Source organism: Eumetopias jubatus, unplaced genomic scaffold (assembly GCF_037043125.1).
Source record: "Eumetopias jubatus isolate StellerSeaLion01/CBP00866 unplaced genomic scaffold, mEumJub1_p1.0 scaffold_3, whole genome shotgun sequence".
NCBI classification, from domain to species: Eukaryota; Metazoa; Chordata; class Mammalia; order Carnivora; family Otariidae; genus Eumetopias; species Eumetopias jubatus.
In genome coordinates this window covers 113,184,470-113,208,712 of record NW_028274809.1, presented here as the reverse complement: position 1 = coordinate 113,208,712, position 24,243 = coordinate 113,184,470, and the positions used below count along the sequence as shown (strand labels likewise).

The following is a 24,243-nucleotide window of genomic DNA, read 5'->3' as shown; positions in this document are numbered from 1 at the left end:
CAAATAATCCAATCAAGAAATGGGCAGAAGACATGAGCAGACATTTTTCCAAAGAAGACATCCAAATGGCCAACAGGCACATGAAAAAGTGCTCAACATCACTCGGCATCAGGGAAATCCAAATCAAAACCTCAATGAGATACCACCTCACACCTGTCAGAATGGCTAAAATTAACAAGTCAGGGAACGACAGATGTTGGCGGGGATGTGGAGAATGGGGAACCCTCCTACACTGTTGGTGGGAATGCAAGCTGGTGCAACCCCTCTGGAAAACAGTATGGAGGTTCCTCAAACAGTTGAAAATAGAGCTACCATATGATCCAGCAATTGCACTACTGGGTATTTACCCCAAAGATACAAATGTAGGGACCCGAAGGGGTACGTGCACCCCAATATTTATAGCAGCAATGTCCACAATAGCCAAACTGTAGAAAGAGCCAAGATGTCCATCGACAGATGAATGGATAAAGAAGAGGTGGTATATATACACAGTGGAATATTATGCAGCCATCAAAAGGAATGAGATCTTGCCATTTGCAACGACGTGGATGGAACTGGAGGGTGTTATGCTGAGTGAAATAAGTCAATCAGAGAAAGACATGTATCATATGACCTCACTGATATGAGGAATTCTTAATCTCAGGAACAAACTGAGGGTCGCTGGAGTGGTCGGGGGTGGGAGGGATGGGGTGGCTGGGTGATGGACATTGGGGAAGATATGTGCTACGGTGAGCACTGTGAATTGTGTAAGACTGTTAAATCACAGATCTGTACTTCTGAAACAAATAACGCAACATATTTTAAGAAAAAAGAAAAAGAAGAAGATAGCAGGAGAGGAAGAATGAAGGGGAGTAAGTCAGAGGGGGAGACGAACCAGGAGAGATGATGGACTCTGAAAAACAAACTGAGGTTTCTGGAGGGGAGGAGAGTAGGGGGATGGGTTAGCCTGGTGATGGGTATTGAGGAGGGCACGTTCTGCATGGAGCACTGGGTGTTATGAACAATGAATCATGGAACAGTACACCCAAACAAATTATGTAATATATGGTGATTAACATAACAATAAAAAAAGAAAGAAAAATAAGGAGGGCATGTGATGTAATGAGCACTGGGTAGTATATAAGACTGATGAATCACAGTTTTCTACCTCTAAAACCAATAATACATTACATGTTCATTAATCGAATTTCAATAAAAAATGTTAAAAAAAAAGTGTCGTATACTCCACCAACTGAGGCAGCCAGGTGTCCTATGAAGATTTTTTTAATGATTAGTGAAAACTTTTAATTTCTTTTTTTAAGCATTAGAGTGGAATCTAGTGATCTAGCCCCCCTGTAGCAGTTACCTCCTGTCTATCCCTCCAGACAAACCCATCCCACTCCTTCTGTGGGGTGGAAGTGGGAAGTAGAAAGGCCTGACAGCCTCCAGTGTTCTCTGGCTGCAGGGGTTCAGCCCCTGGGGAGCCTCAGCTGAAGATCTCAGGAAGGGACTAAAGTGGTCACAATGTTTATTTCCATGAAAACCTTATTTGTGAGGTTTCCTCAGTTATTGTGTCCCTCAGCTGCTGGTCCCTGCTCCTCATTCTCCCTCCCTTGTCCCTTAGGGCTGGCGGTGGTGGGGGTGCTGGAGACAGTGGGGGAGGGGTGAAAAGGCCGGGGGCGGGTGCGTGACAAAAGCTCTGTTGCTGCTGCTTATGCCAGGCTCCTGTACCAGCCTCCTCTTCTCCATATACCCCAAGCACACCTTGGTAATTAGTTCTTTTGTAAAGAAACTCCACAAATGATCCTACTCTAAGTGGGCCCGCTCCAGAGTCCATACTTCCATAATGGCCACAGAAAGCAGCAAGTGCACGCCTCTTTGACCTGTGTTTATCCTGCCATTTACCCAATCTATTGTGCCCTCTAATTCAGCCATTATATTTTATATATGCAATATTTTGACTAGGTTCTTCCCTGTGGTTTGTCTTGGGTATTATTGCTAACAATATGTCCCATACCCATAAGGAATTTTACTGTGTTTATTAATTATCTGGAGTCAGTCTCTTCCAATAATTCTATTTCAAATAATAAATAACGTTCAGTCTGTTGTATTTCTTATGTGGCAATCATACTTCAAGGTGTATAATTATTTTCATATGTGCGCTCATATTCCCCAGGGGTTAGCAGCTACTCTGTCACTGTTTGGTACCATGCACCAGAGAAGGACAGACGTCCTGCTGAGTTCAAGGAGAAGCAAGGGTGACCCCAGAGCAGAGGGCCTCAGGCACCAAAAAGCCACTCTTAACCTCTCCTCCATACTGCCACCTGCCAGGCAACTCCTGCAGCCAGGGCTTCAACTTTAAAGCCCTTAGAAGAAATAGCAGAGGAAGGACCAAGTCTCCCCAGGTAGTGCTCCCTCTGCACGGGGGTGGTGTGGGGTGGGGGGTATAGAAGTAAGAGCAAGGAGGGCACATGCTCAAGGTGGCTGTCTGGACCTACACACTAGCTGACATGACCACGCTGCAGCATCCTGGCACCTGAGAAATATTAGGCAGCATTTGTCACAGGGTATGGAATGGGAAAAGAGCAGAATGTGTACAAAGCCTTCTTCAAGCCCATCCTCTCATTAGCCTACCCTCGTCCCCCGGCTACCGGCAACTTCAGGATCACCTTTAGTTTCTCTGGATTTCCCCATTAATTCTACATTTTCTTCTCCCCTCCCCTGCTCACCCTAGGTTTCTTTGGGGATGTGAGCCACCAGCCCATTGGGAGCTCCTGAGGGCAGGGCTGGTGAAACCCACTGCAGTGGCACTCAGCACTCTCAGCCTGTCCCCCAGCTGCAGACTCACTGGCCCTGCAGACCTGCTCTGTGCCCTGACATCAGGGATCTTTCCTTGCCACTGACCAGAGCCACATTTGGGACAGTCAGCCCAAGCCTCTCATCATACTTCTCACAGGTAGCCTGAGAAAGGAAGTCACACAGGGCCTTGAGGTGCCTGAGAATGGCCTGCATTAGAGGGAAGACCTCTGAGCTCCTTGAAGAGATCTGGGTTGGAATTTCTGGTCTACTATTTACTACCCAAATGACCTCAGACCTAGGCCTCAGGTCCAGATCCGTAAAGAGATCAAACCTGGATAGTAATACTGAGCGTTGAAGCTGGCGGTGGGTAATAGGGAAGTACGCTGTGGTGGAGCTGTGATTTGGCAGATCTGCAGAGTGGACTGGAAATGAATTTGCATCTGTGAGTTAGGGGCCCAAGACACTTCATGGAGAAGCAAGTAGTCATATCATTCCATGTTTCACACAGAAGCATAGCTATTGATGGACAAAACAGAAGTCTCTATTTGAGAGAAATCCAACACCATCACCATGAGCCTAGGAAAGTGGTAGGTGGCTAACACTCCAAATCTGAACTAAGTGCTGACTCCCACCTCAGGGCCCAGCAACCCGGCCATGGAGCCCCATAACTGAGTTTATTAACAGGGAAGGAATGGTTTTTTCTCACTTCCAGATACTGCTAAGCTGGGAAGGAAAACTCTGCAGGAGTAGCAGAGGGCTTAAAGGCAACAAGATTCTGGTGACCATGTGCATGTGACTTGACCTGTTCTCACCTGCTGGTGAGAGTCTAGGCTGTCTGAGGGACAAGAGTGGAAAGAATTTGCACAGAACACCTGATGGCACTTTGGATGCAGTGGGCCTGCAATGGTAGGGGCCTGCTCCCAGATCAGCAAGTATTCAGGTTGGGGGCCTGTGGTTGTGAGACCTTTCTGAGCATTCTGCTAATTAGTTTAGATTCTGTGACCCAGACATGTTTGTAGGGGGCAGCTCAGGACATGGCTTTGGCTCAGTGCTGGCCCAGCAAGTCCAGGGTCAGCCAAACCACAAACTATGTCAAATCTCCAGGGGGTGGTGCTCTGGGTCCTGAGAGACTGGGGAAAGACAGAGCTGTGGGTACTAGGGGAATAGACTGAGAGCTAACCCTGGAGTAGAGCTCTGAGGGCAGCTGACCTGATACTTCAGACCCTAGCCTGATGGCCAGGACCCTTCACAGTCTACTTCAAACAGAGTCTTTCCAACAGAGCCTATGTGACCTGTGGGCCTAGAATATCTTTCTTCATGCCCAGCTCATGGCAAATCATCCACCTCTAGGAGGACCCGTCCCCACTAGTTCTCTGTGGGACCTAGAGCATGCCTTTCCTCCATGAGGTGAGACTCTGGCCTCTAAGCCATGATAACTCTTCTGGAAGACTCCTCAAGGCTAGTGGCTCAGCTCTGGATGGCCAGCAAGCCCCTGAGTGTCCCTCTCTTCCCCACCCTTATTCCAGGGAGGAGGGAGATCTTCCTGTGCTGAGGAGCTTGAAGAACAATAGCGTGGGGGTGGTTGGTAGCTCTGACAGGTCCATAACAGGGGCGGGAAACTTCTTTAATTATTTTTATTTTGTCAGGCCTGCAGCAGGCCTCAGATGCACAGGAGAGCTCAGAGATGGACACAGTTAAGAAGAATGCAGAGCCCGTTGGCACTAATGCAGACAAGCTTGTGGGGGGTGGGCCAGGAAGGGGCACCATGGGTTCTGTCACAGAGTCCTTAGGGAAATCAGCAGCAGGAGGGAGGTCTGTGAAGACACAAGGGTTATGCAGGTGCTGGGCTTGTGGACGGTGCCCAGAGAAGTGAAGTCACTCAAAATAGGAGGTTTTTCTTGAGGAGGAGCAAAAGAAGGTTCAGGATTGGGCGAGTTCTTCTGCTTCTCACTGATCCAGCTGGAGAAGTAGGTGAGCCTAGTGAAGACGCTGGGGCTTATGGGGTAGCGGCAGGCCAGGCTCCAGCTAGACAGCCCCATCAGAAACCAAGTACTACTGTTCAGCTTGCAGACCAGGGGGCCCCCAGAATCTCCCTGAGGAAAGAGGCAGAATGAGTTGTGGGAACCAAGATAGAGAGGGACACATATGTTTTAGGCAGTGTGAAGACAGTGCTCTTGTCCTCCACCAGAGTGGAATTTAGGAAGCCTTGTGTCACGTGGGCTGTGAGTGGTTCTCCTCAGAATCACGTGAAGCATTTGAAAAGTCCAGACACAGGGTCCCACTGCAGACCTCTTCAATCAAAATCTCAAGGGTAGGCTCTGGAGCTCAACTCACAAAGCTCTGGAGGGGCCCTAGGCTGGCAGTCACAGACCTATGAGAATGTACAGGGGGGCTCCAGGTGTTGGATGCCAGCCCTTTGTGCTTTCAGCTCTATGGGAGAGAAGGTAGCACCTGGTAGCACCTAGCTGAATCCTCAGGCCAGGACTGCATCCCACCTGAGCCTTTATTTTTGGACTTAAGTTCTCTAGTTTTCCCTCTAATTCTTTGCTGAGCTTCTTGAGAAAATGCAAACTGTGAGATGTGTCTGAGGAAAAGAAGTGATGCCTGAGCCTGGACTGGTAGGGTGGTCAGAATGGTAGGGTGCCCAAGGGGTCCCAGAAGAATGCTGGGGACTTGGAGCTCAGGACTCCAAGACAGGAAGGCACCTGCCACCATGGGGCGTAATGCTTCCATATCATGGTCTAAGAAGTAGGGACCAAGGAAACACAGCATCCTTCCAGCCTTCTGTTGAATAAACATGACCAAGTCCCCTCTGCGTGCAGGAGACACAAAAGTGATGTGGACAATGAAGACAGACAGTAGATCACACACATCTGCAGATGCAAGATGTGGAACAGAGGTGCCAGGGGGTGGTGAGTGGCAAGAAGGGCTGCCCTAGCTGGAGCACCAGATAGCCTCTGAGCCAAGATGGGAGCGATGTGCAAGGCTTGACCGGAAAGATCCAGGCACAGGTAGCCAGCCTGCTTGGAATAGGTGAGGCCAAGGAGTGACAGGGCCAAGTCCCAGTCCCTTATCAGCTGGGAGGGTCGGGGTGATGAGACAGTGAAGGACACTCAGCAGGGAAGTAATGTGACCTGGTCCAGATTCTAGAAGGATGGTAGGATTTTCTGAGGCTGGATGAAGCACAGCCAGTGGTAGGGCAGAAATCAGCACAGGGAGCCCAGTCAGGACACTACTTTGAGCAGAAAGAGTACAACAAAGACAGGAGAGAAAGGCTGAAGCATACGATTTGGCACATCTGGCCCTTTCCCTCCATCTAAGGTAAAAATGGAGCAGGGCCAGAAAAGCAGGATAGGGCGGAGTGGTGGGTCCTTGGTGTGCGGAGGTCAGAAAGAGGTCGAAGAGAGCAGGTGACAGAGGAGGGCCTGCCCTCTGATTGTGATGGGAGATGTTGCAGGTGCATGGCTGAGCACCAGGTGGGAAGAGGTCAGAGGTGAGACCTAGGCATCTAGCTATCTTGATTGGAGCACTGTGGAGAAAGGGCAAGCACAAAAACCTGATGGAATGGGCTGAGGAGCCCAGAAAGAGACAGGAGCAAGCTGGAGAGGGCCTATGCAGACACCACTGGGGTGAGCCCTGCTGGGAAGGCAGGCTGAGAATCAGGGCCCAGGGCAGGGGTTTGGGGAGGAGAGAAGGTGCATGTAGGGCGTTTGAAGATGGGAATCACGACAGTATGTTTCTGAGCTGGTGGGAGATGGCCAAGGAGAGAGACAAAGAGCTAACAAGAAGGAGCAGGAGGCGGGGGGGTGCGGGGGGGCTATAGAAGGAAGCCCGTGGGGGCCACAGCTCCAGAGGAGGGCATTGGTTTTCTAGGTTTGACTGTCATGCTACCTCACCTTGGGCTATCCACTTTCCTCTCTGTGTCTCAGTTTCCCCACCATAAAAGAGAGGATTCCATCGAGTAAAGGACATTCTTAACACATATGTCCAATAACATACTCATGGCCTGTTCAGTAAGAAAGGCACATGACCCCATAGAAACAATGAAAAAAACCATAAATAGTCATTCTTTAAAAGAGGCAATATATATATGAAAAAGTGCTTATCTCCATTATTCACCAGAGAAATAAAATTAAAAATCACATGAAATTGTTAAATTGAAAGTGGCAGGCAACATGAAGTACTGGAGACAACACAGAGCAAAGACAACTCTCAGCCACTGCTAGTGGGAGTGCAAACTGCTACCAAGCAGGTTAGAAAGCTGCTCTCCGGTACCTGTGAGAGACGAAGCTTGCATACCTCATGGCACAGTAATTCTACTCCTAGGGTTATACCGCACCCAAATATGAACCCATGGGCACTGAGACATATGCGCTAGGATGTTCATAGCAAATCTATCTGCAATGGTCTCAAGTGGAAACTATCCAAATGCCACCAAGACTAGAAAGGATAGATAAAGGGATAGTATGTTCACACAGCGGTTACCATATAGCAGTAAACGAACGATGTAAACTACACCTAAGTTGGATAAATCTTGCAAACATAACCTTGCCTGGAGGAGACCAGACGAAAATGCATCCTGTCTCATTCCCTGTATGTAAGTCTCAACACGAATCCCCAGCAGCTTCAGAAGCCAGAGCTACTCTCAGGGAGTTAGTGACAAGAAGGCGGTATGAGGAGGACTCTTCTGGTGCTGGTTACATGAGTGTGCCAATTTCTAAAACTACACTGAACAGCACATCTGTGAATTATGCCCTTTTCTACGTATGCTATGCTTCAACAGTGTTTTTTTAAAGAAGACAGGTATGGTATTAACTAGCACCCTTTGGGGACTTCTGAGCTTCAGCTCTGACACTTGAGGCTGGGCTGGGCTTAGGAGGAGGAAGTCGGGGGCTGGGGCAGGATTCAGAGGTGACAGACGGGGGCAGACCCCACAGGAGAAGAGGCGCAGCCTGAGTTCCCACGGGACACCCGGAGCCCATGTCACTTACTCGGCAGATGGACTTTCCTGTCATGAGGTCCCCGGCACAAAACATATCCTCGTGTATAGAATATTCACTGCTGCTGGAGTCTGGTGATTGGAAATAGATTTTACAGATCTCACTGTCAACAATGCCAACCTCTCCTTCCTGCAGCTGCAATGGTGAGGCCAGGAAATCTGCAGGGGGGTGGGGGAGAGGGCAGATGTGGGGTGGAGCCTGGGAGGGAGGCTCGCTCCCTCTCCCCCCTGCCGGCTCATGGACATGCTGCCGATTCTAGCTGACAGGATTGGGGCGTCTCTCAGAGGACTTGCAAAGATGAGGGGACAAGACGTGTAGGATGGACAGGAGCACAAAGGTGAGGGGCCTGCAGCAGGAAGGGCTGGGGGGAGGTCTACGTGGCTGCATGGGGTGGGAGTGGGGGTTGTATGAGGTGAGGCCAGGTCATACCAGGGTCCGGAGCAAGCAGGGCCTCCTCACCAGGCCGTGCAGTTCGGATTTCATGCTAAGCACACTGGGAAAACAACTGAAGGGTCTCCTTATGTTTTGAAAACAATGACAGGGGCAGCTATGCAGAGCTGGAAGTAGAAGCACAGAGGGTGGAAGCGGGGAGTCTGGGCTGGGTGGCATCGATGTGCCTGCGAGATGCCAGGTGGGCTGAGGGAGTCTGACCAAGAAGACATGGCCCAGCCTCAAGCGGCAGCTGGTCTGGAGAGGCTCCCCATGTGTCCTCTGTGTCTGCACATGGCTCCCAGGGCTGACTGGTGTTTGCATGTGGCAGCACAGTGGCACGGGGACAGCCCCCCACCCCAGGCAGCACTGCTCATGTGCAGCTCTCGGGGGTCCCCGGGGGCAGCCCTGGCCTCGCGGCTGTGGTCAGGGGAGGACGTGGAGGAAGCCGCAGAGCTGCAGGCTCCGTCGGCTCTGTCGGCTCCGTCTCTCCTGATCTGGCCTGTGCCTTCCCCTCCTGCCCCAAGTCCTGGCCTCCGACTGTCTTGTAGAACCCTCCTGGCTCTGCCCGTGGTCCTTACAGAGCCATAGTCCATCCCAGGAGGCTGTCTCTGGAAGTGCTGGAGAGCTGGTGGTTCTCATGACCAGAGACTGTGCCTGACAGTTAGGGGCCAGGGGCTCAGCCCAGCAAGTCTTGCCCCCAGTGCCACCAGAGATACTCCACCAGATCATGGCAGACCTATGACCCTACAGGTCAGCCAAATGTACATTCTAGTTTTTTCACTCAAAAGTATGTTTTCCTAAGACAAAAGTATAGTATTCACCATTGTGTCAAAAATCCCACCATTTCTCCTGTCTCAGCCTAAAAATATACTAGCAAGCAAGCTGGCAAAATGGGCCAGTTTTACTTGAGGTAATGGATGAGGGGAAGTAAAAGTCACAGAGGAAAATGTTCTTAAGCTGTCAACAGCCCAACTTCGCCTCACAGGCTGGCAAGCAGGCCTGCTTTTATTTCCTTCCTGCTGCCCCATGTACCTTCCATGGCAGGGGAAGCCCAAGAGGTGTTTGGTGAAGCCTTGGAGGGGCCTGACATGGTCCCAAGCAGGACCTTGGAGTCAGGGTGGAATCCAGAATGGCTTGGATTCCAAGGACCCAAGTTCCTGACTCTGAAAGTTAGTGATGCTCAGACTTTTTGATCCATGGGCAGAAAGAAATTTGCCAGACATGGTTTCCAGGCTGGAAGGGCCCTACAATGGGCATCATACCTCCCTCCTCCTTGGATCTTGCCCTCCCGGCCTGCCCCACCCCTACTCACCATCCTCGGTGATCATCCCCCAGCCAGTGATCCAGCAGCTGCTGTGAATGGGCAGCTTCGTGGTCGGCCCTGGGAGGCAGGCGGGGAGAATGTGGGAAGTAAAGTTCACAGACAGATGCAGTTGCAACAGGGCGATGTCGCTTCCCATGAAGTAGCGCTTGTTAAATTCACTGTGAACAATGAGTTGATACACTGTCATCTGTCGGCTATGCTCAGTGGGATGTTGGAGCTGATGGTACCCGAGCAGGATCCGGTAGTCAGATGGTTCATGGGACCTGTCATGAGATGCTGCATTGTCACCTGTCTCCGCTGTGGCCTGGGCCAGCACCCTCACATCCTCACCTGTCTACCCTCAACTCCCCCCACTCTCGTAAGCAACCAGACACCACCATTATTCCAGAGGTTGCTCTCTCCTCCCTTCCTAATATTCTTGTCATTTGGGTTGGATGTCTGTCTGTAGCCTCAGGACATTTGTCCTGTGAAAGTGTCTGATGGCTTCCCCAGTATGCCCCCAAATCAAAGGAGCAGAGAATCTCAGTGCTGGAAAGAAACAGCAGAGTACATCAAACTATACTCCTTTATTTTAGAGGAGAGAAGACTTGGCTCGTTCCCAGTTCTGACTAGAAACATTGGACTGTTCCATGGCTTGAAGTAGTTCTCAAAGACCCCATTTCCCAGCCCAGAATGATCCATTCCCTCTTCCCAGTCTTCACACACACATACTTCTCCAAGACTGGTCCCCATCTGGAGACAGGCACTCAGTGAGTCTGTGTGGAGCAAATAGGGGAATGCATGTAACTGAACTTCTCCTTATCTCTGGAACATGAGCAATTTTCCCACACAAATGGCCTGCTTGTGCTGCTACTTTGCCCAGATTCCACATGCCTGTACTCTTCTCCCACAAAGCCTTGCTAGCTCCAAGCCCCTCTTATAGGATGCATGGCATCTTTCCTGACACTGGCTCAGAATTCATTCTCTTGCATATTCTGGCCTCTCCATCCTGCATCACAGTAGTTGGGTTTATGTCTCACTTTCCTGATAGTATAAGAAGCTTCAAGGTCTGCATCTCCACATCCTCCACAGTGGGCCTCATATGGGGCCTGGCACTTGTGGGTGCTGAATAAATGAATAAAACCCAAGTGGGGTCTCAAAGCCAGTTGATGCCAATGGCTCGACCTCCTCTGACTTGGAGTGTGATGTTCTCCCCACTCCGTCTGGACACAGAGTAAGTTCAGGATACACCTGAGGAGCAGCCTATTTGCATCCCGTCTCCCAGGACAGAAACCATTTGCTTCATGCCTCACTCTGGCCTATAGGGACAATGATGACCACAGGATCTCTTAGGCACATAGTTCCACAGCAGTGACAGGAATTTCTGGGTGCTGGTTAAACAGGCTGTGCCCTGGGATGCCTTCAGAGAGAAATGTGCTAGAATGTGTGGGTGGTTAGGACCCAGGGAAGTCTCTGGCAGTTGTGCTGATGATGACCTCTGAACAGCCTGACTGGAAGAGTACAAAATAATTGTCCATTTTGTCCAGGCCCTAACTGATGCTCCCCCAGCCCTGGGAAGTGGGGGCCCTGAAAATATTGCTCTGACTTAAAGCCTAAAGCCTGTGCCATATGTTCAGCCGGGGACACTACATATCTACTACCATTTGCATAAGAGTAAACTGAAACCCCCTGAGATCTTGTTGGACTGTCGAGAGCTGGGCAGGATGCAGAAACCAGAGTCTACCTTGAGTGAGAACAGGACTTAGAATCCTAAAGTTTAAGGAAGACAAAGAGTGGGCTGGAGGCAATTCTTTTGGAACTAAAGTCTGTTTTCCAGTATTTGCTGATAATCACAATTAGAGTTAATTTCCATTTAACTATTTAAAAGTAATGTACATGTAGCTGAGATAACCAAGCCATCTTGGTATTACCAAAGTGTGAGGAGGGGGACAGATGGGGATATCCCCAGAGGAAGAGATGAGGTAAATGGCCTTTGTCCTGGGAGATGTGAACTCAGACAGTCAGGAGACTGGAGTCAGGTGGTGAGTAAGCATGGCATTCCAAGTAGAGGGGACTGCTGGGTCAAAGGCAGGGGCAACAGCCTTTCCCTAAGGAAAAAGGGCTGGGACATTCTTCAACCCCTTCTGTTCTGTCCATCTTATGACTCCCTCCCCAATCCCACCCCAGCAGCTGGGCCCATTGGGAACACGTACTTTTGGAAGCAGTGGGCAGCTGAGATCACCCAGTAGGCATCTATGAGGGCAGCTCCGCAGATGTGCTTGCCAAGGTAGAGCAGGCTGGCCTGCCATGGCCACCGTTGGTCAGGTGCGTTCTGGCCACCAAAGATCTTCCCACTTACTGCTGGCTTCCCACACACTGTGGAGACAATCCTACCCATGAAGCACCTGTATTATGGATGCCAGCCTTGGTGTCTCCAAATGTCAGCATCAACAGGCTCAGGGCCACCATGGACCCTCCTCACTTTCAGCTGGAAAATCCAAGGCCCAGGGTGAAGTGACACTGCTCATGTAACAAATGCCCGCCTGGCTTTGCTGGTGATGGTAGTGCAAAGGAAGCAGTCTTTGGGTCTGAGTAAGAAGGGGGAGTGGTCATCGAGGGGGAGGGAAGCAGGCAGCTGCAGAGGTACACATCTGCACTCACTGGGGTGCAGAGGTCTCGGAGGTGGTGCCGCCCCAGGCACTTCCCCAGACCTTATTTAACTTAACTAGCACACCACTGTTTGAAGTCCCCAAAACTGAGGACTTCTGAGGGATGCTGTTTGCTCAGGGTTATAGATGATTAAGTGGTTGCACCCCCCCACCCCAAGCCTAATATTCTAGGGAAACTGAGGCCACATGGAACACATTCTGCTTCACAATTCTCCCGCTGAAGCACTGCATCCCCATTCTTAAAATGAAGAAGGTGTGGGGGCCCAAAATGACGGGCCAGTGCCAGACCTCCTCCCTTGAACTGAAGATGCTTGAGACCCAGTGGGAAAGAGCCTGGTCTCCTAGGCCTTGGCCCTCCCTGACCCAAGGAGGGCCCCACCAGGGACCCAGAGACTCAAGAGCCCCACTTGGCCAGTTAGAGGTCCTCCTGGCTGGTGGGGTTTGGGGGGGCCCTTGAGAGGTGGGCGAACCTGACACCCCTCGCCCACTCACTCACCATCTGCGGTGGTTCCGTTGGGCTCAGCGCGCAGCAGCAGCGGACGCAGCCAGAGCAGGGCTGTGGCTAGCACGCAGGCCCCCTGCCAGCCTGGGCCTGAGCCCTTGGCCTGGGCGCTTGCCATCCGGCCAGTCCACGTCCGACTCCTGGATGAGTGGACTGCGCGGCGCGAGGCTGCGGGGGCCGCCGGGAAACCGCCTCCCTCCGTAGGGAGTGTCCCCCTCCCAGCCCACTCTGCGGCCTGCTTGAATAGCCAGAGAAGGCAGTGGACGGCATGTGCCTGGAGCCCGGAGGCCCCAGGCTGAAGGGGGAAGCAGAGGGCACATAGAGTCTTCTGCCCAGGGACCCCAGTTTGATAGCAGAGACATCAGGACAATTATGGTGTATGCCCAGGAATAGGCACTAATGATCAGAGAGGCTAGGCACTTCTATAATGTCACCAAATATTTCCAACTAGCTTTCAAGATCCAATGCACTCATTTCTGCCCCCTCCCCCTGTTCACATAATTAGGTCAGACCCACTATGGATAATATCCCTTACTTAAACTCACTGGTGCAAAACAGCATGGCATAATCATGGGTGGATATTTCATCAGGAGGGCATTATGCAAGTGTATGGGTTGTATGGGGAGTCCAACCTCTGACTGCTAACCACTCATGTTCTTTCCAAATGCAAAATCATTCACTATATCCCAACAACTCCAAAGGCCTCATCCCATTACAGTATCAGCTCAAAATTCAGAGTCTCATCTGTTAAAGGAGGTCACTAAGAGGACTGGACCATTGGTTGATCTTACAGCTGGACCCAGGCAATTGGAGGCTCTGCACTCTCTCTCCTGGCCTTGGAATGTATGCTCTGCCTACCAAGTGGGAGCTGCTTCAAGGACACAGCCTTGAGAGAGTAAGGTGTTGTTGAGACCATCTGGACTAAGATATGTGGCTGAGTCCAGTAAAGGCTGCTTCTTCTTCTTCTTCTTCTTCTTTAAGATTTTATTTATTTTTTTGACAGAGAGAGAGAGCACAGGCAGGAGGAGTGGCAGGCAGAGGGAGAGGGAGAAGCAGGCTTCCCGCTGAGCAGGGAGCCCAATGTGGGGCTCGATCCCAGGACCCTGGGATCATGACCTGAGCTGAAGTCAGACACTTAACCGACTGAGCCACCCAGGCGCCCCCCAGTAAAGGCTTCTATATAAACTTTAAGATCATGGCCTGCCAGTGTAGAGATCCAGTCATCTTGTGATTCCCCTAAGACAAGCCTCATACCTAAAGTCCCTTGCGAATTAAACCTGCCATCTACCAATCTGCAGCAGCCTACCTCTTGTTATAGTCTCTCCTTGCCCTCCGTGTCCAGGATCCTGTCTGTGAGCCAACCTCATCTCAATGTAAACATCAGTATCTCCTCAGCTCAAAGTCCAAAATCTCATTATTGAAATCCTCTAAGTTAGGTGAGGATGAGGTTCCAAGGTTTAATCCATTAAATATAGTTCATAACCACAGTTCTTCCTCCATTTGTGGACCTAGAAAACTGAAGAAACTACCAACCTAATATTCCCAACATACAATGGTGGGACAGGCCCAGGATAACAATCACAGACATTGCCATTCAAAGAGGGAGGAGGAGGGGAGATGGAAAGTAAAAAGGAGTTACTTGTCCATCCATAAGTTTATATATCCTACTGGGCAAGGTCTCAAGCCCTTAGGAAAAAATTCTCTGACTCTTGGCTCTGCCCTTTGGACTCTTGGTCATCCTTCCTTTTTAAATTATTTTTTAATTTTAAATACTTGCTTCTTTTATACTCTCTGAACTGTTTTGTTTTTCTTTCCCTCTTCCTTACTTTTTCTTGCCCTTTAATATTTCCTTAAACTTAACAGGAAATTTTCAAAATCTATAAAAGAATGTTTGTAGTGCTTTAGAGATTTACCTGAATGAAGTTCTAAATTTTTCTGTTATGAGTCATGTATTCCTTAATTGATAATTTCATGAATTATAGCTGCAATCTCAATGACTATATTTTAAAGAAGCATGTTAAAATACTGTTCTAAATTCATTTGAAATAATGGAGACTCTCTGTAAAAATCACAAAGAAAATAATTGGGAACACTTACCATGTCCTTTTTTGGGGGGAAGGAGCACATTGTTGCACCAAATTTGCACCTGAATAGCTCTGTCAGCTTGCTTCCCCCTAGTGGAGATCTGAGGGTCCAACTTTCATTTTGTACATCCTCTGATCTCTGTTAGTACCAGACTGCCATAGTCCTGCTGACATCAACTCTGGAACCTTGTGGTCCTTGTGTGAATTTCACTTGGTTTCACACTATTAGACAAAGCCACATCCACACATATTTTTGAGATAACTCCTTCTCTAAATTGGCTTCCTGTTGAGAAGTTATATATATACACCCTCCACTCCTCAAACACACACAAAAACTGAAAACCCTAATATAGTCAGAGACATAGAGTACAAGATTGAGAGTTTTGAAGGTAAGCTGGAGGAAGCGAACAGGATGGGGAGGGCGGGAAAGCACGATGACCAGGGCTCAAAGGAGGCATCAGGAGTGGGGGAATGGAGGCATTGCAGAAGCTAGGAGCGACAACTGGGCAGGAGCCAGGGTGCACCAGGCAGGTATGTCTGAGGACAAAGGCAACCTCCCCATGAGAAGCCAGAGGAAAACTGTTTTCAGGGAATGTGGGAGATGAAGGGGACTTTGGAGAGGATGAGGTATAGGAGATTTGCTGCTCACCATCTGGGCTGCTTCTGAAGTGCTCAGGGGGAGGGAAGGACATGTCTGGCATTGGAACATATGCCTTCCACACCTCCCATGTGTCATCTCCACAACTATGTACATTGGCAGTTCACAGGTGAGGAAACAGAATCCAAGGAAAACAAATCCTTACCCCCCTATGTCCTGCTTCTAGTCAATCAGAGCCCTAAGCTTTCCCCAACTTGTCCCAACTCCATGCTGTTTCCAAGGGAATGCAGAAGATAAGCTTGGGACAGGGCTGCCACCATCGTGAGCTGGGTGGGTCTGGAGAAGTGGAGGGTGCGCTATGAGCAGCGGCAGCCTGGGCTGGTGCAGAGGGGCAAGGACTGTGAGCTCACACAGCCACCTGTGGGGATGGACGGTCCTATTTCCTACCTCACACACGAGGAACCAGAATCCTGGAGAGGCAAAGTGACATGCAGGTGGGGTCAGTGCCAGAACTGGGCCCAATTAGCAGGCTCCAGCACCCATGACCATAGGCACAGTTCCACATAGCCTCTCTGCAGGCCCCACTGCAGTGACCACCTACAATTGCTGGGACAGGACAGTACCTTCCCTTCTGGCATTTTCATGCCCAGTCAGGGTTTTCCACTTTCTCTTTCCTCTAGTAGTAAGTTCCTCTGAGCCTTGCCACAACGTGGCAGCATTAAACTGTTTGAGATTGCCTTCACCAGCTTCTATCCCCAGACTTAGGACATGGCATCCATCCTCTTAGGTACACTGATTCTCTGGTAGCTACACTTTGCACCATCCCTCTCTTCAGTGTATACCCATGTCCCTCCAATCTCCCGACCATCTGCACCATCCCAGACCCTCTAATGGCTTCCTCTGTGTCCTTCCCCGCCAAGTGGAAGCTCACTCTCTCTAGGAATTCCCTTGGCACTTTGTGGGGAATCTTAAAAACATTGTCTTCCTCTCTTCTGTCCTGTGGGTGCACTGCCCCGTTTTCCCACCCTCCTGCTGCACTACAAGCTCCCTCGAGGCAGAGGCTGCGTCCTTGTGTGTGACACAGCCTTACTGTGGAGTGATGATGTGCAGCTGGGATGTTGCACCTGAGGCCCGTGATGGCCTTTCCCTCCCCAGCCACTGAGGGCAGGGCCAGGAAGAGCCTGATCCACTGGCACCCCAAGCACGCTTTCCTGTCACCTGTGGATGTCTTCAGTTCATTGCAGGTGCTCAGGCCTCAGACGTGACTCTGTGCACAGTGGTACTATCCATTTCCCATCCCACCTACATGTTGCCTGCGAAAGGAAAATGCTGACGAATAGTGTGATTCCTCATGGTCAAGCAATGGTACCTCTAGAGAAACATCATATGTGTACATACAGAGACTCCTCATCACTGCTCTGCTTACACTGGAAATAGTATACATGTCCATCAATAGGTAAAGGATAAAGTGTGGTGGTATGGTCAGAGAATGAAATGCTGTAGGGCATTTTCATAGAATGAACTAGATCTGTGTGGGAAAAACACTGGCCTACAAAGTATAATACTGAGTAAAAAATGCAATAGCAGAATTAAATCACAGTACAATACCAAACATGAACATCAATACTATATATGCTCTGGGAACCACATATTGGCAATGAAAATTCAAACACATAGGCAGGAGGAATATAGACCAAATTCAGAGTGGATGTTCCTCCTTAGGTAGGCAGGAAAGGGAAAAGGCCAGAGGATAGTGACAAAAGGGGCTGTAAACTATGTGTGAAATATTTTGTTATATTTATATGCTATATATGTATATACTGCATATAAAACATATAATATTATATATATCTCTATATATGTAATAGTAAAATGATATATAAAATTATTGGAAGCAAATATGGCAAAACATGAACATTTGTTAATTGGAAGCAAATATGGCAAAACATGAACATTTGTTAATTTTGGGTAGTGGGTCTAGGAGCATTTGTTAATTCCTCTTTGCATTTTTCAATATATTTAAAATAGTCACAATGATACTAAAAGACCAGAGTGTTGTATATTAACCTTCAGAATTAAATAAATCCCAAGTGTGAACGAAGTAGTTCAGGAAGCAGCAGGGTGATGTGATGGAGAGGACCCAAGGCTACAGAAGACAGGAAGGCGTGGCCTCCAGAGCAGAGGCGGGAACAAGCCGAAGGGACTGGCCATGGAGGAGTGCACAAGGCAGAGGACTTAGTGGGAGTAGACTGGGCTGAGAGAGCTCTGGGTAGCTGCCATGTAGAGAGGAACGGTCACAGGGCTTCTTCAGCTGGAACAGATTTTTTAGGCTTTAGGGGGTCTTTGGGGGGGTCTTTAAATACAGTCTTTAAATAAAGAGGCTTTTCAAAGGTGTCCCCTGTCTGCTAGAATCCAATAAAATAAATCCAATAAAATAAACTTTACTTACAGCCTCAGTGAGTGCATGAATAAGAAGTCCCTCTGACTACTAGAAGGCTGGTAGACACCGTAATGTGGGTAGAAGGTGAGGGGCAGGCCAGCCCTGAGAAGCAGGAGGCACTCAGCTTTGTATATGGGCAATGAAGACCAAACCCGATGGGCTTCCTGTCCCAGCTGCCCCAGCCAAGGTTCCGGGTGCCGTCGTCCATTTATGTTTATCCCAGGGTTTACCAGGCAGGAGTGCTGAGCCGGCAACACCATCTGGAGGGAGGTAAACAAGCTCTAGCCTTGCACTTGAGGGGCTCCTTGTGGTAGAGAGCCTGGTCAACAACTGAACACAAGAGATGGAGAGTAGTAAGGGCTATGGGAGCTATCAGGATTTTAATTTATCTTTCATCAATATATATTATTTAATTATTTTAAAAATCTGGGTTTAACCAGGAGATGCTGATGACATTCCAATATTCTTTGATTATGGATTAAAAATCTGCTAATTCTGAAGGTGTCAATATGGTGGAGATCTCTAGGATCTCCAGGACAGTTCTTGAAAAGTGGCATATCTACTGATGGAAGGGTCAACTCAGGACCTGTCTTTGAAGGAGCATTCCTCTTCTACACATGTGGTCCATCACAAAGAGACCTCACTCTGCCTCCAGGCCTCCTCCAGCCCATTGTCCATCTGGATGTCAGCTCTGTCCTCATAGAAGGTAAGTTTTGTTTTGTTGCTCTGCAGTATAAATTGCCTCCCCCCCACCTCCTGCCACAGCCAACATGGCCCACAGGCAGGGCCCTGGCAGTGCTGGGTCTTCATCCTCCTGGCTCTGCTCAAACTGAGTTCCTCACTTGGAACATCTATCCCACCTCTTTTCCTTGTCTAAGCCACTGGCCTTAAGGACAAGCCACTTAAGCCTCAGCCTGGAATTTACATGATCCTTTTCTGTGACCGGCACTGAGGATGTGCTGGTGAATGAGCTCCAAAGAGCTGATTCTGATAACAACGTTAGACATGACTCACACAAGAAAACACTAGGACAAATCATGGTAAATAGTATCAAAGAAATAAGGGCACTGTATGAAAATAAAGGAGATAGCTGTGGTCCATTCCAGGGGTGAGAAGACATTTGCCAGAAGAGTCCTTCAAACTGACAGCTTGCTGACAAGGAAAGGGGGTAGGAATGTTCCCACGCAGCAAGGGTCATGTGTTCTTCAAGGAACAGAGAAGAGGCAAGTGAGCTGGAGCACAAAGACTGAAGAGGGAGGGAAGCAGGGATAAGGGATGGGCTGTACTCGGTCTCATGTATTAGGACCAAGATCTTAGTCTTCATCTTTAGAGCAATGAGAAGCCAGTAGAGAGTTTTATTTAATATAGGAACAACATGCTGATGAGGTGGTAGTGATCACAGTGATGGTGAGAATGGTGAGGAGGAGGAAGATTATGGTGACAGTGATGATGGTAATGATCGCGGTGATAACGAGAATGGCAAAAATGATGCAGGGATGACAGTGATGAAATAAGAACGGGAGAGATGGCGACAGCGATGCTGACATGGTGATAATAATGGTGATGAAGATATGTAGTTTGAAAATGAATAGACAAACAAACAGAAAGCAGAAGCAGACCTATAAATACAGAGAACAAACTGATGGCTGTCAGAGGAAAAGGGGTGGAGGGATGATTGAATGGGTGAAGGGGAGATGGTAACTGGGTATATGGCTTCCAGTTATGGGATGAATAAGTCACAGGGCTGAAAGGCACAGCCAGGGAACTGTCAATGGTGTTGTGACAGCGCTATATGGTGACAGATGGGGAGCACAGCATGACATACAGACTTGTTGAATCACTATGTTGTACACCTGAAACTAATGTAACACTGTGTGTCAACTATACTCAAAAACCAAACAATAAGTTAAAAAAATGAAACCAAATGTGTAGGCTGAAATGTTGAGGGCAATGATGATGGTGATGAAGAGTCCAGCAGCACGGCCGGCTAGAAAGGCAGAGGCAGGAAGACCATCTGGGATGCTGATGGAGAGAGGCTGGAAACAACACACGATTTGGGGTGAGATACACCTGTGCTCTGCTGTCTATTTTCTGGGTGCCTTTGAGAAAATGCCTTGACCTTGCATGTGCCTCATGTTCCTCACCCTCTAAAGGATTCCTAAAGGATAAATGATGTCTACAAAAGTGCCTGGCACCCAGGAGGTGCACTGTCAGTTCCCTTTGCTTCTCCTTGACACACAGGCATACAGCCAGGCCTGTGAAGAGGAGGGCCTGGAGGTGGAGGTTCTCTCCACTGCCTCATTCCTGCAGCCTGGTTGGGTGACACGGCCTGTTGCTAAGGGACATTGTATTGCTGCTAGGAGCCCAGGAGCTCCCGTTTAGATCATTCACTCCAACCTGATAGTCTTGGCTGCTGGCTGCCTGTGGGCACAGCTGTGTGAGGTGGGGGCTCTGCTCGGGGCTACCTCTGCCACTGCCCACTACCCACCCCTGACACCCCTGAGCTTCGTTCTGATACCACAGTGAGTAATTCCTGTTCACTGCCAAGTCTGGGGGACACAGCAGCGGGGCCTCTGCGTGTCTTGGGAAAGACAGCTTCTTACTTGTCCTGAGCCTTCTCACAACATGACTGTAGGCAAGGCACTTAACCTCTTTTGGCCTCAGTTTCCCACCTGGAATCTGTCTTGCTGGTTCAAGGAGCAATGTGGCGTTCCCGTGTCTTCGTGTGGTAGTCCCTGTATGCAGTAGATGGCCCACAATAAGGATGTGTATGGTCACTGTTAGCTTCTCTCTCCCTTGGGGGGCAGAGTTTAGGGGCCCGTTCCACTTGGTGGTTCGAATCTGTTTGCATCAAGCTTAAAGGTGGTGGGGCCACTAACCAGGAGGGGTCAGCGCTAGCTCATCCCCACAGCAGTCAGCGCATACTGACCTCCAAGCAAGGCTGATCCCAGGGACCCCACATCCACAGTAGCCTGCATTTTCCCAGGAAGGACACCCTGGGTGACCCCTGGGCAGGTGAAACCGAATGGTGTAAAGAGACTGCTTTATGTATTTTGTAGGTCATAAAATGATTCTCAACAGCAAGGCAGGCTTTTTATTATACTTACCAGTTCATTCATCATGAGATTTACTCACTTTCCATTTCCCTGAAGCTGTTGCCTGTCACTGCTATCAGAAGGATTGAGCTCTCAGCTACGTTTTTACTGAGGGGTTGTCATTTAACGGATTCCCCTTACACAGGGCATCTGTATTCTAAGACAAGCACCTGCTGAGGGCAAGACTGATAGCGGGGGGCTGGGAAGGGCATTCTGATGGGCTGACAGCAGGGGTAGCCTAACCTCCAGCCCAGCTCTAGGCATGCTGGCTGCCCCTCAAAGTATACCTACAGAGCTCCTGGGGCCAGTGGAAGTAGGAGGGGACACCCTCTGGGGGGCACAGGCCCTGGTAGGGGAGACAGGGTGGCAGGGTCAGCCCTCTGGTATTGCAGTGTCTCTGGAGGAGATGTGCTTTCACAGAACAACCCTTAGATTCTTTACCATATTCTGCCTTCAGGAGCAGTGGTTGCTGCTTCTCCTGAAGATGCCGTAACAAACCCTCAAGAAAGGCATGGTCCCTGGGCCGGGGTGAGCCAGGGGTCTCTCCAGGGAGCAGGGCCTTTTGCCAGCTCTGAAGGAAGGAGTGATACTCATGCTCCAGTGAGAAGAATGAGTCTGGGGTCCAACTCGTGAGTTACCATGCCAGATGTCCTGTCTCTCCCAGTGTGATAGCCCCCAGGCTACTCAGTCTACCTGTGTCTCGCTACCTTACCTGCACCCTGGATGTGTTGTGATGGCAAGGCTCAGTCTATGGGGCACACTTAGGAATGAGGCTGCTTGGCAACGAGTGTCAGCACTTTTGTAACTGGATGTAGGCCTCCAGGACAGGTATGTTGTCATCATGGTTCCCCAGTGGGGCCACGGAGACCCAGAGGGGCAAAGTAATTTAGCCAAGCCCACAGTTAATGACAAGAGGCAAAGCCAGGGGGCACCTGGGTGGCTCAGTTGGTTAAGTGACTGCCTTCGGCTCAGGTCATGATCCTGGAGTCCCGGGATCGAGTCCCGCATCGGGCTCCCTGCTCAGCAGGGAGTCTGCTTCTCCCTCTGACCCTCTTCCCTCTCGTGCTCTCTATCTCTCATTCTCTCTCTCTCAAATAAATAAATAAAATCTTAAAAAAAAAAAAGAGGCAAAGCCAGGTTTCCTCTGAAGTCTTCAGCTTCCGACACTCCCGAGAAAGAAAAAGGAGGCAAAAGGTGAGTGCCCGTGTAGTCAGAGGGATGAAGCAGGGTTCTGGTGTGTCACTTGCCAGATCTGGCCCAGGTGGCATTCATGATATGAGGCTGGGCCTCTTATGGCTCAATGTCTAAAATTTTTGTCTCCCTTTGATCCTGAGAACATTCTGCCTGTGCACTCCTTCTGCAGTGAGGACAAGGGCGTCTGTGCAGCAGGGAGGACCCAAGCTTCTGGAGAGTGTGGTAAGGTAAGGTCTAGCATGTATTGAGCATTTATCCCAGGCTACACACTGCGCTAAGTATGTTACCTCTAGATTTTTGCAACATTTCCATGAGGTCTGTATGGGCAGCATTCACTTTTCACAGAAAAGCAAACAAATGTAGAGAGCTTCCCAAAGTCTCAGAGCCAGGATCTCAAGAGCAGAAAGCCTGCTCACCTAAGCCAGGTGAGAGACACTTCTCAGGAGATCAGTGACCAGTACACCATGGCAACAGGCTGATGCATTTAGGTGTGCCCATACACATGCGGCCAGGATAGCTGGCAGATGTGCATGCATGTAGGAAGCCCTGTGTGAGCAGAATTTTGCTTTGTTGTTTTATTTTTGTTAAATAGTCATTCCTAAGGTCTGCTCAAGCACAGCATTTCTTCAGAGGAGTAGCACCATCAGAACCCTTGCAGGGGAGATCCACACCCTGGGCAGGTACAGAACCAACCACCTGTGGGAAAGCCTGCCATTCCTGCCAGGAAGCATGGGGGATCAGTTGACACCCTGTTGCCTGGACACAACAGCCTGGCCAGCCTCCGACCAGCTCATCAGTGAGCCCCCCTGCATGCCTCAGTTAGCCAGCAACACCTCCTAAGGCTCGGAGACCTGAGCGTGCCTGTCACCATGCTGTGCTGGTTGTTCCTCCCCTCAAGCCTGCTGGCCATAGCCACACTGGCTCAGAGCCCCATGCTGCTGGTAACCATCCTGCAGAGCCAGAGACTTCAGCAAGAGCCCCACTACCTGCTGCTGGCTAACATCCTGCTCTCAGATCTGGCCTACCTTGTCTTCCACATGCTCATCTCCTCCAGCAACCTGAGCAGCTGGGCCCTGGACTGCATTCATTGCTTGTGGTGCTCTCACAGTTACCATCTTCATTGCCTATACCAGCACCATCTTGTCCTTCATGGCCACCGCACTGCACACCTACCTGGCAGTTGCTTATCCTCTGCACTACTTCTCCTTCACGTCCTATGAAGCTGCCCAGAAAGTGGTGGCCCTCATCTGGCTGGTGGCCTGCTTCTTCCCCACATGTCTCATCTGGCTTAGCAAGTGCCAGGATGCTAGGTTAGAGCAAGGGGCCTCATGCATCCTGTAGCTGAGTCTGGGCACTGAGCAAGGCCATGGCCCCCTGGTCACTGTCACCCACATCTGCATTTTATGCATTCTCTTTCTATGCATAGCTTTCATCACCTATTGCTTATGGAGGATCTATGCAGAGACTAGGACTTCAGGCATCTGTGTGCAGGGCTATTCCCGGGCCAGGGGTACCCTGCTTATCCACACAGTGCTAATCATGCTGTATGTTAGCCTAGTTGTGGTGTTTTCCCTGGACATCATGCTAACCAAGTACCACCACATTGATGCCAGGACTCATGTGTGGCTTATGGCAGTCAACAGTGAGGCTCATGATGCTTCCTCATGCCATGCTCCCATACCTGTACACACTCCGTTTCCAGCAGTTGCTGGGGATGGTCTGGGGCCACTTCTCATCCAGGAGGCACAGTGACATCTTCACTATTTCTTAGAGCTACAGACTTCACAGTCTAACAGACTAAGGTTAGAAATTGTATGTTGGATGTATCAGTAGCCAATTATCACCAATTCCAGAAAACTATGAAATATACTTGTGCAACAGGACCTTTAAGATGACCTCAACTGATGGTTTTCAATATTTCAAAAGTTTTTAGGCAGAGAAAGCTCACTTCTCACTGATGTGGAGATTTTCTACTTGAAAATGGAAGCAAAGAGAAGTGATTCAGCAGAGCTCTGATCAAAGTGGGGGTGAGGCCCTGATCTGTGCCTTTCCAATGGCTTCCACCATATCCTCCTCCACCACTGGCAAACCACTGTTGCTGACAAACACACAGAAGCCAAAACGTTACTAAAAGCTTGAACCTGGAAA

At 49.6% G+C, this 24,243-nt stretch overlaps 2 protein-coding genes across 2 annotated transcripts; one reads left to right on the top strand and one right to left on the bottom strand.

Moving 5' to 3' along the window:
• Nucleotides 1-4,553: 4,553 nt before the first annotated feature.
• Nucleotides 4,554-12,802, bottom strand: LOC148164731 (serine protease 40-like). Its single transcript, XM_088021969.1, has 5 exons — nucleotides 12,679-12,802; nucleotides 11,727-11,889; nucleotides 9,523-9,797; nucleotides 7,770-7,936; nucleotides 4,554-4,871 (listed from the first exon to the last, which is right to left on the bottom strand). The coding sequence occupies exons 1-5, from the start codon at nucleotides 12,800-12,802 to the stop codon at nucleotides 4,554-4,556; spliced, it is 1,047 nt and encodes a 348-aa protein (XP_087878095.1).
• Nucleotides 12,803-22,824: 10,022 nt separating this feature from the next.
• Nucleotides 22,825-23,866, top strand: GPR148 (G protein-coupled receptor 148). The gene is given in 4 exon segments (XM_028093647.2): nucleotides 22,825-22,927; nucleotides 22,930-23,174; nucleotides 23,176-23,741; nucleotides 23,743-23,866. Coding segments are annotated over 4 exon segments (1,038 nt in total).
• Nucleotides 23,867-24,243: the final 377 nt, after the last annotated feature.